A 12,065-nucleotide genomic window follows, 5' to 3' on the forward strand; every position below is an offset into this window, starting at 1 on the left:
AATTTGAGAGGGAAATGATAGAAATTTTAAAAACTGCTTTATTAAGGTAAACTACATATATTTAAAGTATATAATTTGATGAATTTTTATGTATGTGTATACCTACTTACGTTAGAATTTTAACTTAATTAATCAAATGAAAGAAAACCAGCTAAAATCATATGGAAGTTTTATATAAGTGATCCAATACTGGTCTCTAAGTAGGAAGATTTATGGTCATACCGGTTTATTGCACAATTCCAAAAGCTTATCTGTTAGGCGAGTTGCATCTCCAATAAATTTTTCTAAGGATTTTTTCATATGAATAGCTTTATTTAGGATTTCCTTGCATCTGTTCACACGCATGGGATAAGAAGACTGTCATAAAAGAAATTAAATGTAGTTTTATACAAGGTGTTAAAAACAGAATTTTGATCGACATAAATCAATTCTAGATGAGAATTCATATTGATTCAAATTTCCTGGAAATCATTGTGGCAATATTCTCAACAGCCATGAAAATGCTATTATCCTATGACCTTATGAATACCCTTCTTAGAATCTATCCTGGTGGAATAATCAGAATTAAGAATAAATATAGATGTGTCTAGGTGTATTTATTATAAGAACAAAACAATGGAAACACAACAGTTAAATAAATAATAGAAAATAATTATAAGCTAACTACTATAGAGTTTTACATAATTATTAAAATTGTATCTTCAAAGAATATTTAATTCATAGGAATATGCTATGGTAATAATCTTAGATGAAAAATATCAAATTATGTATCTATATAATCCAAATTTGGCATTAAAATATACACAGAAACTACATATACAAAAATACAGAAAAATATCAATGGTAGAATTAGTGAATTTTAGTTTTCTTAATATGTCTATTTTTCAAATTCTCTAAAATATTTATGATTAAATATATTTACCACCTTATAAATGCCCATTAATAATGCAATAGTTTTTCTATTAATAGTTTAGATACTTTGGATTAAACACTTTGAAAAAATAGGCTACCATTTCATACCAAGCACTAAGTCTAGTTTACTAGACTTCAGAGAGAAAACACATGCTGAATTTTTTATCTTAACATATTAGTCCTTTCATTTGATATGGTAAATATTTCTGAATTTAAAAATGATACATAATGCTTTAATATCTTTTTTTAAAAAAAGATTTTATTTATTTATTCATGAGAGACACAGAGAGAAGCAGAGACATAGGGAGGGGGAGAAGCAGGCTCCCCCTGCGGGACTTGAACCCAGGACCCCGGGATCACAACCCGATCAAAGGTAGTTGCTCCAGCATTGAGCCACCCAGTTGCCCCAATTTCTTTTTTTCAAGTATTTAAAATTTATGTTTTGCTACTAATTTACTAAGAAAGAAATACTGGAACTTGCATCTTCATATTAGCATTAAATAATCAATGCCATATAAAATGGAAAAAGACACTGCTGTGATTACTATATTACCTTTGACACAGCTGTCATCATCCACATTGCTTGTTGAGGATAGGCCAGAAACACTTTGGCTATAATTTCCATCAAGACAACAAAAACTTCATCATGAGAATGACAAATTCGAGAGATCAACTGTGAAAAAGCAGTCAAAAACTGATATGGTGCTAAGTGATTTGTGTGCTCTGTGATAACCTTGTTTATTTTGGCTAAATCGTTTCTCATTTGTACACGATCAGAACGGCCAGCTGAGAAAAAGATCAATGTTAAAAAAAACAGAGAAGAAAAAAACAGTCTATCAGTCATTTCATAAAAGAAAAATTTTGTGTTAAAAACAACTTTACAATACATGTTATTCTAATACCCGAAGCTAGATCACTTGCCAATAGATGAAGATAGCTATCTTTGACCAAACAGAAAAACATATTTAAAAGGGTCACTGAAAAACTCAAGGGCTATTAATTTTCACTAGAAACACAGAACAAGCCACACTCCACTATAATTTTTAGGGTAAATTATTTGGCTTAAACTAGTATCTCTCAATATGTGTTAGGTTCAGGAAGGAATGAACAGATACTTATTTGCAGCCCTGAACTGCAACTTCTATGTGTTTAGTGTTTCTCCTCATTGTTAACATTCGTGCTCACACTTATATTCAATCTTAAGTATCAAAATCATTCCTCACTTTTTATAAGTTGACTCTTGAGCCAAATGTGACTTTATATCAAAATCAAAATTTCTCTTATCTGTTAAAATTTTTACATAAATTATACCTTTTTCCCATTCGTATGCCTTAGCACCAAAATCAAGCCATAGTGATAACATTCGTGGCATTGACTGATATATGAATTGATTTCCATATTGTAGAGATCTGCAATTATATAGAAAAGATATTATTAACATAGTGCTCTTTTTTACAATTATATGGATTAAAATGTAAAGACAAACTATAACTTGAGTTTTACAAAGCCTTCTGACAAAAATTATGGTATCCATATTTCTTCTTAGTAGAGGTTACTTTGATTCCCTTCTCCCTTTTTTTAAAGATTATTTATTTATTTATTTGAGAGGAGGAGAGCGTATATATGAGAAGGAGCCAAGGGGGAGCAGGGAAGGATAGAGGAAGAGGAGGCTTCGTGCTGAGAAAAGAGCCCAATGGGGCTTGATCCCAGGGCTGCAGAACCATGACTTGAGCTGATGGGAGATGCTCAATTTTCATGGTATAATACTGGTATTAATTAAAAATATATGTGCACATTAATTTTTCCATTAATAAAGTTTTTTTTAAAGATTTTATTTATTCATGAGAGACACACACAGAGAGAGAGAGAGAGAGAAAGAGAGAGAGAGAGAGAGAGGCAGAGACACAGGCAGAGGGAGAAGCAGGCTCCATGCAGGGAGTCTGACATGAAACTCGATCCCAGGTCTCCAGGATCACACTCTGGGCTGAAGGTGGCACTAAACCGCTGAGCCACCCTGGCTGCCCAATAAAGTAATTTTTTAAAAGGAAGAAAAAAATGATAGAAAAATTTTTTATCTCATCTAAGGTTAAAGACTGAATCATTGGTAAAGCAGAAAGTATCCTGAATATGCTAAGATCCGTGATTAACAGTTCAAGATCAACAGAGTCACTGACATATTTAATAAGTACACATGCAGTTCTCATACTTACCTGCCAAAATGAAGAACTATATACCGAATGAGATCACCTTGCTTTTCCATTTTGTTGTCTGTGACCATGGGCATCAATTTGTCATAGTACTTGGCAAGGTAAAAATGCCCATCCTCCCACTCTGGCAAGAACAAGGTCACATCCTGTAAAACACAACACCAGAAACTTACCTAAGCAAACCCCATACTATACTGGGAAATAAACTATGAAAAGATGATCAGGGATCAAAAGGTGTAAGACCCACATATAGGCAGAGCAAAGTCAAAGGCAGAGTGACTCTTTAATTAGAATAAAGAATAGGTATTTTCTTGGAAAGGTTTTCTCAGGATGGCTGGTTGGTTCTGGTGAGTTGTCCACTGGCCAGCAAGAAATAGTGTTCAGATAATTAGCTATTTAGGGAAAGGAAACTCCATTTACATTGCCACTTTATATGTCATCAAAATAATTTCCAGATGGACTAATGTATTTTATGAAAGTGTTTATATGTCTATTTTTACTATAAAAAAATCTCAGGAAAGGAAAATATCAAACCTCTAAGGAGGATAGGACTCTAAAAGCATAAAAATATGGTAACAAAAAAACCACATCTTATTTTTCTCCAAGATCTTTCACAGGTTACTACATTCCCTCTCAACTCCTTTATAATTGGGTTTCTAAGAATTCACTTCTCATTCACTCCTCGAACTATTTCTTCATGGTTTGTCTTCAGTATTCCACAAACGCAACTCCTTAAATCTAAAAGATCCTTTCCAACTCTGATCTCATTTGAACTCTCTTCAGCACCTGTTTCTGTTGTCCACAGCATTTCCTCTTTGAAACACTTTCTTCCCTTGGCTTCTGTGAGGCCACAATCTTCCAAGTTTTCTCTTATCCTGTCCCCTGTATCATTTCCTTTCTATTCCCCTGCCTTTTAAGTATTTGTGTATTTATTTTAAAACAATACTATTTGAAATGTGATGGAAAACATATAGAATGACTGACAACAAAATAAATTTTTTTAATGAAGTTCCACTCTTTATTCAAGCAAGTACAAGAACACAGTTTGAACTAAGAACTGTAAATGAGATCTTGAGTTTCCCCTGAACCTCATCCTGCCAATTTACAGACAGCTACCTGCCTGTGGATAGAGGAGAGAATGGCATGACTAGACATATAAAACAGATGCTGGATTCATGTACTCAACCAGCCAGAGATAAGGCTGCCAGTGTCCTTCCCTTATCTAGTCATAAAAGCAAAGGGAATAAAGAAACAGTGTAATTTCTTTTAAAAAAGATATTTTTCAGTCTGGTTTTACCATCATTTTACTCTCTGCTTACTCTTACCTATCTCCCTCCTTCCTTCTTTTCTAGTTTAAGTTTTTAAAATTTATTTTGTAAAGTAAAATTTAGAAACAGGAAAATACAGAAATTTTATGTGTATAGCTTGGTCAATTATCACAAAGTGATCACATATAAGAAGACCTCCGGAAATACAAGCTCCCCTATTCACCCTCCCAATCACTACCTCCTTTCTTTTCCCTGAAAATAACCACTGCTATAAAGTGAATGTTTGTTATCTCCCCACCCCTGAAATTCATGCTGAAGCCTAATCCCCAAAGTGATAATATCTGGAGGTGGGGCCTTTGGGAGGTGATTAGGTCATGATGATGGAATCCTCATGGGTAAGATTAGTGCCCTTATAACCCAGACCCCTAAGAGCTTCCTCACCCCTTCTGCCTTGTAATAAGATGGCAGTCTATGAAGCAGGCCCTCATCAGATACCAAATCTATTAGTACTGTGATCTTGCTTCCCAGCCTCCAGAACTGTGAGAAATGTCTGTTGTTTAAGTCACCCAGTTTATATGTTTATTATAGTATATTGTTCTTAGAGCAGCCCAGACTGACAACCACTTTTGGAATTTCTAATACAGTAATTTTGTTTTGCCCATTTTTGAACTTTATATAAATGGAAACATAGTACATGTATTATTTTCTATCCAGTTTTTTTCATTCAACATCATGCTTGTGAAATCTGCCAAACTGTTTTCCAAAATGATCATACCACTTTATACTTTCAGCAACAATGTGTGAGTCTAAATGCTCTACAGTCTGACTTTGAGTTGTCAATCTTTAAATTTTAGCCTTTTATTTTTATTTTTTTTAAAGATTTTTATTTACTTATTCATGAGAGACAAACAGAGAGAGAGAGAGAGAGAGAGAGAGAGACGCAGAGACACAAGCAGAGGGAGAAGCAGGCTCCATGCAGGGAGCCCGAAGTGGGACTCGATCCCAGGTCTCCAGGATCAGGCCCTGGGCTGAAGGCAGTGCTAAACAGCTGAGCCACCCAGGCTGCCCAAATTTTAGTCTTTTAATAGATATATAGTGTTGCCTTGTAATGTTTTTAATTTGCATCTATGCTTGGCTACTACAATTGCATACATATCCTTTATTTGTTTTTGGTCATTTATATATTTACTTTTGTAAGTCTTCTACACAGTTCTTGCCTCAGGTTTGCTAATTAACTTTTAAGAGTTCTTACTGTATTCTGGATAAGAGCCTCTTATCATTTATGTGTTGCAAGTATCTCCTAATCTATGGCTTGCCTCCACATTCATGATATCTTTTCATGAGGAAATTCTTAATTTTAACGTAGTCAAATTTATCAATCATTTCTTTTACAGTTGGTCATTTTGATCTGTTTAAGAAGTCCTGACCTACTTCCAGGTTTGAAGATACTCTCCTATATAAGCTTTGGAAGCTTTATTATTTTGACTTTCATGTTTATATCTACCACCTGCCTCAAATTTACCTTTGTTAATGGTGTGAAGAAAAGATCAAGTTTGACTTTCTTTCCTGTAAGATAACCAAATGATACAACATTTATTAAAGACTATCTTTCTGGGGGCGCCTGGGTGGCTCAGTGGGTTAAGTGTCTAACTCTTGATTTCAGCTCAGGTGATGATCTCAGGGTTGTGGGATTAAGCCCTGTGCTGTGCTCTGCACTGGACATGGAGCCTGCTTGGGATTCTGTCTCTCTCTGCCCCTTTCAAGCCCCTAACCACAAGTGTACTCTCTCTCTCTCAAAAAAAAAAAAAAAAAAAAAGACTATTCCTCATGGTACTTAGGCCATCATGACAGAGACTTAGTGATGCAGCTAGTTTAGTCAGATTCTAACTTTGGTATAATGAGGGCCTCTCTCCCTTCTCCTCCACCTCAGGCTTCAGTGCAAGAGATGAAAGACCTGGAATATCTGCTATAAATTTTGCTGTGAAGAATTAGTGAGTTTTGTGTGCCTCACAAATTAGAAGAAATTCAGATCTCTCCAATAGGGAGAGTGAAACATAATAATGACTTTAGGATTTACCTTGTTACTACTGCTCTTTAGTATAGTGTGTGTGTGTGTGTGTGTGTGTGTGTGTATATATATATTTTTTTTCTTTTTAAGATTTATTTATTTGAGAGAGAGTGCATATGAGGGGAATCAAGCAGACTCCCCACTGAGTGTGGTGCCCAATGTGGGGCTCCATCCCACCACCCAGGAAATCATGACCTGAGCCAGAATTATGAGTCAGACACTTAACTGACCGAGCCACCCAGACATCCCTGCACAGCACCTTCTTGTAAACAGGGGAACAGGGGGCTAGGCTCCCACTATGTATCTTGCTCAGAATTCAACACTGCCAGGATCTAAACATTAACATTTGTTTCATCTGCTTTATTAGCTCTTGGTCCCATTTAGGTCTTTTCTTTTTATATCTTCCATTTCTCTCCTTATCATCATCATGTTTTCCTCTAGGCTTAAGTATATTTATAGTAGCGATTTTAAAGTTCTTATCTGAAGCATGTTTATGATAGCTATTTTAAAGTCCTTATCTCCTCATTTTATCATCTTTACCATATTTGTGTCTCTTTCTTTGACTGATTTTTCTTCTGTATATAGCTTATATATTCCTGCTTCTATATATCTAGAGTAATTTTTTACTGGATGCCAGACATAGGTCATTTTATGTTGCTGAGTTTTAGATTTTGTTATATTCCTTTAGAGAGTGGTAGACTTTGATGAGGCAGGCAGTAATTTTACTCGTAAATCAGCTTAATCCTTTTAATGTTTCAATGCTTTTGTAGGGTGGATGTAGAGTAGCCTCTAGTGTAGGGCTAATTAAACCCATTTTTAAGGTGTGGCCCTTTGAGAGTCTCTATATATCATGTATGCAATGAGGCCTCTTGCCTGGTGATAGAATTCTGGATGATTTCCAATTCTATGTAAGCTCTGGAAATTGTTCTTTTTATAGCACTCCCCCAAATCCCTGCCCCCCAACTGATATGTATAACTGCATTATACATATACTTGCCTTGTATTTTTTCATAACTGCATTGCTTTCAAAGTTAGCTGTTTCTTCCATAAATCGGCCCACTAGTAGCATAGCTCGACCATGGATTAACATGTTCTTACTCTCGGTTGGGGTTTTATTTTCAGGAAAACATAATTCAACACCCTTCTGAAGAACAATTAGTGCCTGGTGAACATCACCCTAAAAGGAAAATGGCAACAACAAGCTTTTTAATTTAAGATATTTCTGTTTTCTGAAAAACATTACTATTAGTACTTAAAGTCCAATATGTTTTTATGTATAACTCTTTGTAACTTCATGTTCATCTCTCATTTCCCTCCTACAAAAGTAAAATCCTAAAAAGGAAGTATTGCTTCATTTCATGTAGAACTCGTATTAATTCATTCATTTGCTCATTTTTACAATCAAAGTATAAGGAACTGAGAGATATATGTAGATGACTGGGGATAAACAAACATGAATAAATAAAAATTTCTAGCTTAAAAAAGTTCACAGTCAGGTGAAGAAATAGAGTATGTAAAATAGCAACAAAATGGTAAATGCTATTAACAGAGAAATTTATATGGATATTAAGGACAGAGAAGGGAATCTCCCACATCTACATGAAGATATAAGAAAATGGAGAAGAGCAGCACTCAGCAAAGATTACCGGATGAGGAAAATTTGAATTAAGTTTTGAAGAATGAGTAGCAATATTCCTGGAAGTGAATTCAGTGAAGGACATTCTTAGTAAAAGGACTAATAATTTGGGGCTCCTGGGTGGCTCAGTTGGTTAAGTGTCTGACTCCTGATCTCAGCTCAGGTTTCGATCTCAAGGTTGTAAAAATTAAAAAAAGGAATAACATCCCTATGTGGAAAAGGCAAGTAGCATGGTTTTAGCTATAGTCTAAAGGGCTTATGAAATAGTGAGTGGTAAGTGAGGTTAAAGAGGTAGACTGGAACTCAATCAGAAAAAGCCTTGTATACTTTCTAGAGGTCAGACTTAATCATAAAGGCATGAAGAATACTTCAAAAGATTTTAATCAAAGCAGCTACATGATTTAATGTGCATTTTAGAAAGATTACAAACTGCAGTCATGTGTACACAGAAACAGAAAGACTAAAAAAAAAGGCTATTAATATTATTAGAGACTACAAATGCTAAGGGCATGAATGAAAGCAGCAGAGTTAAATAAGAGAGGATTAAAAGATGTTTCTTTTTCAACTTCCAAATATGCAATAAGGTATTATTAAGTATAGTCACTATGCTATACAGTATACCACAACTTATTTATTTATAACTAGAAGTTTGTATCAAAATGTTAAGAGAGGGCACCTATGTGGTTCAGCTGGTAGAGCATGTAACTCTTTTTAGGTTTTTTGGGTTTTTTTTTTTTTTTTTAGAGGGAGAGAATGTGTGAGAGGCTTTATCTCACAATCCTGAGATCATGACCGAGATCATGACCTGAGCTGAAATCAAGAGTCAGACACTTAACCAACTGAGCCACCAGGTGCCCCAAGCATGCAACTCTTGATCTCAAGGTCATGAGTTTGAGCCTCAGGTTGCAGGTAGTTTACTTAACAACAACAACAACAAAAATCGAAAGATTTTTCTAAGGAAAATTTGGTCTCCACTTGGACATGGAAAATGAGGGAAACGAAGAAGTTCAAAATGATGCCAAGATGTCTATCTTAGATGAGAGGATACGAAGGAGTCCGATTTAAAAAACAGAATATATAGGAAAAGCAGTTATTGAATAATAAATGATGAACTTGATTTTGAACATGTTGAATTTAAGGTATTATAATACACAGAAGCACTAGCTCAGAAAATGACCAGGTACTGGCAAATATAGGCTGAATCATTACTTTTGCCTCTACAATCACAGATGGCTCCAGCTATAGTTGCTAAATGTCAATTTCAGAATATGCTATGCTCACTACTAATTCTAGACTGGTGGCAAGCATAAGGAGATATGTAAGTAATAACCATTTAAATCTGGGGAATAATCTTTGCAAGTAATTCAGATAATCAAAAAGCCTCTTTCTCATTACTATTGCTTCAATCTGGGGATAGCTGGGGACTTTTGTTCTTATGCAAAGCCTTTTGTGATAGGTTAGATTAGAAATTAATCCTGACAATAAAACTGGCAAATCCTCCCAAAACTAATTGTCTGCTAAGAATATAAATAGGGAACAGTGTTATTTTCATTTCACAAGAATCTTTTTTTTTTTAACATTTTATTTATTTATTCATGAGAGACAGAGAGAGAGAGAGGCGGAGACATAGGCAGAGGGAGAAGCAGGCTCCACGCAGGGAGCCCGATGTGGGACTCGATCCTGGATCCTGGGATCATGCCCTGAGTCAAAGGCAGACGCTCCACCGCTGAGCCACTCAGGTGTCCCTCATAAGTGTCTTGAGTGCCTACTATGTGCACCCTGTATATATACAGGAGGTAAAGACAAAGTAAAAATTGGCTGTTTCTCTAAAGAACAACAAAGGAAGACAGATGAAAACTGAAAGAATTGCACTTTCATCTTGAAATGGAAAGACAAATGTTTAGGGACATCAGGAAAGAAGGAACGGTTTCCTCTAAATTATGGTAGAATGATAAAGATGACAGAGAGAGGCTCTGAATTTGGATTAGGGATCATCTCTTAGTCAAGCCTTGGTAGGAAGTATATAATATACAATATATCTATGATGTTCTCTTGGCCGTTACCTTGGACCATAGCCACTTTGCCCTCTCCACATATAGTTCAGCAAGTCTTGATTCTCCAGCATTAAGGAGAGCATTGTAGGCTGTCTGGTGGTGACCAGCCTTTCTAGCTACTCTGGCACTCTGTAGCCAACATTCTCCAACCATTTCATTGTAATCTGGTCTAAATGAAGACGAGAAAAAGCATTTTAAATTATATTCAACAATTTTATTAGAAAGCTCTCTTCCTAACATGGAACCTTCTCAATATACAATTCAAAGAAATCAAAGAAGATTAATTTATTAAAAAACTCATTTTAATTTTCTTACAGTGATCAATTTTTGTCAATTACAAGTCTATGAAAACTCTAATACTGACTTCTATCTGCACCTCTCCCAGATATATTAACAATAAAAAAAGATACATTGCATTTAAAAGTAATTCTCAAGTTCTAAGTTCATTTCAACTTACATAGTATTGCTCTGACAACTGATAACAGAAAAATAGAGATTCAAAGAGAAAATTAAGGAAGATAAATACTTCCAAATAATACACAAATGTAATAGTAAATTCATGATCACTGACATTAAAAAAAAAGTGTGAAAAACCTTTTGTTGAGGCTTAATAAAGCTCTCCGGAGAGCCAGGATGGGCTCCTTAGCTCTGTAGGAATTTTGTGTCATTTCTAGTCGAGCTACCCAGTTGAGAGAATCTTCTTGAGAACTGTCACCTGGCGACTGGTGAAAGAGTGGTTTGATGCTATGCTCCAACTCACACAACATGTGCAATCTGAAGAGAGATAGATAAAATGTTATCTCATATACAAAGCACATACTCAAATTAGCTATTAAGAATCTAAATTGTGAAGTTTTCTTTGGAAGAACTTTAACCAATATATATCCTTAGTATATAAACTATAACATTTTTATCTTTTTAAATTGGATATAAAACACCACTTATGTTGATTTAAATGTTTAGTCCAAATTCCTATTAATTAAATTGGAGAAGGATATATAAAACTAAATTCAAGTGTATACAAATCAAGTTTCACCTATATAAAGATAAGAGAAAATATGGATCCATTATAAAGCAACAGAAATATTTGCATATTTTGCTGGTGCTTCTATAATAGGCCTAACATAGGTAGATGCCAGCAAAAAAGTGAAATGATGCAATTTTATTTTTTCTAAGAATGATGGAAACACTCAGGACACATTCACACTAGCTTTTTTTCCATTTTTAATACTTAGTGTCTATGACTCAGTGTTCAAGGACACAGTTGAGTATCTACAGAACAGAATTAATCTCAGTAGTCCAATCTATGGTTTCATTTAACTGTTACTAAAGGGGCTGATACAAATTATAGTAAATTCTTCTAAATTAAACAAAAATGTTCTTACTTATTTTTTAAATTATAACATCTATTGTTTTCCTCAGGTGAACTCACAGATCTGAAATGTTTTCATTTCATTTTCTTCCTTACTTCTGAAAGCTAATTTTCCATTCTACTGGTGTAATGTCTACATTTTTTTTTTGGGAGGGAAATGTCAAATGCATTTCCAAATGAGAGGGAAAAGAAACTAACAAGTACTGAGTATGAAAAGTGCCAGGCACAGTAAATGTCTACACTATTTAGGTTAGTTATATAGCAAGTACAATATGACATTACAACAGGATGTATATGATATTTTCTTACTTTTTAGAAGTTTCACAATTGCCTTTTCAATGAAAAGGATATACATTAGAACATTTTTTAAAAACTAAAAGGTGAGGAGCACCTGGCTGGCTCAGTTGGTAGAGCATGTGACTCTCGATCTCAGGGTTGTGAGTTTGAGCCCCACATTGGGCATAAAGACTATTTAAAAAACAAAAACAAAAACAAACAGACAAAAAAACCCTCTAAGGTGATTTTGAGATAAAGGAATAAAAAAGCCA

General features: G+C 34.8%; 1 protein-coding gene and 1 non-coding gene across 4 annotated transcripts in view; one reads left to right on the plus strand and one right to left on the minus strand.

Annotated features, from left to right (window-relative positions):
• The window catches only part of ATR (ATR serine/threonine kinase), a 90,972-nt gene that overhangs the window by 16,182 nt on the left and 62,725 nt on the right, over nt 1–12,065 (minus strand). For all 3 annotated transcript variants that reach the window (XR_005377105.1, XM_038571106.1, XM_038571107.1), the window contains 7 exons: nt 10,740–10,919; nt 10,155–10,314; nt 7,453–7,632; nt 3,123–3,265; nt 2,224–2,321; nt 1,466–1,698; nt 223–357 (listed from right to left, as the gene is read on the minus strand). Coding sequence is in view for 2 of the 3 variants with exons in the window: in XM_038571106.1 (XP_038427034.1) it covers nt 223–357; nt 1,466–1,698; nt 2,224–2,321; nt 3,123–3,265; nt 7,453–7,632; nt 10,155–10,314; nt 10,740–10,919 (1,129 nt within the window). In the remaining variant the exon portion in view is untranslated. The remainder of the gene's footprint in view (nt 1–222; nt 358–1,465; nt 1,699–2,223; nt 2,322–3,122; nt 3,266–7,452; nt 7,633–10,154; nt 10,315–10,739; nt 10,920–12,065) is intronic.
• On the plus strand, nt 11,907–11,979 carry TRNAE-CUC. Its single transcript has one exon. It is a non-coding gene; the product is annotated as a tRNA-Glu (tRNA).

This window comes from Canis lupus, chromosome 23, assembly GCF_011100685.1.
Source record: "Canis lupus familiaris isolate Mischka breed German Shepherd chromosome 23, alternate assembly UU_Cfam_GSD_1.0, whole genome shotgun sequence".
In the NCBI taxonomy this organism is placed as follows: domain Eukaryota; kingdom Metazoa; phylum Chordata; class Mammalia; order Carnivora; family Canidae; genus Canis; species Canis lupus.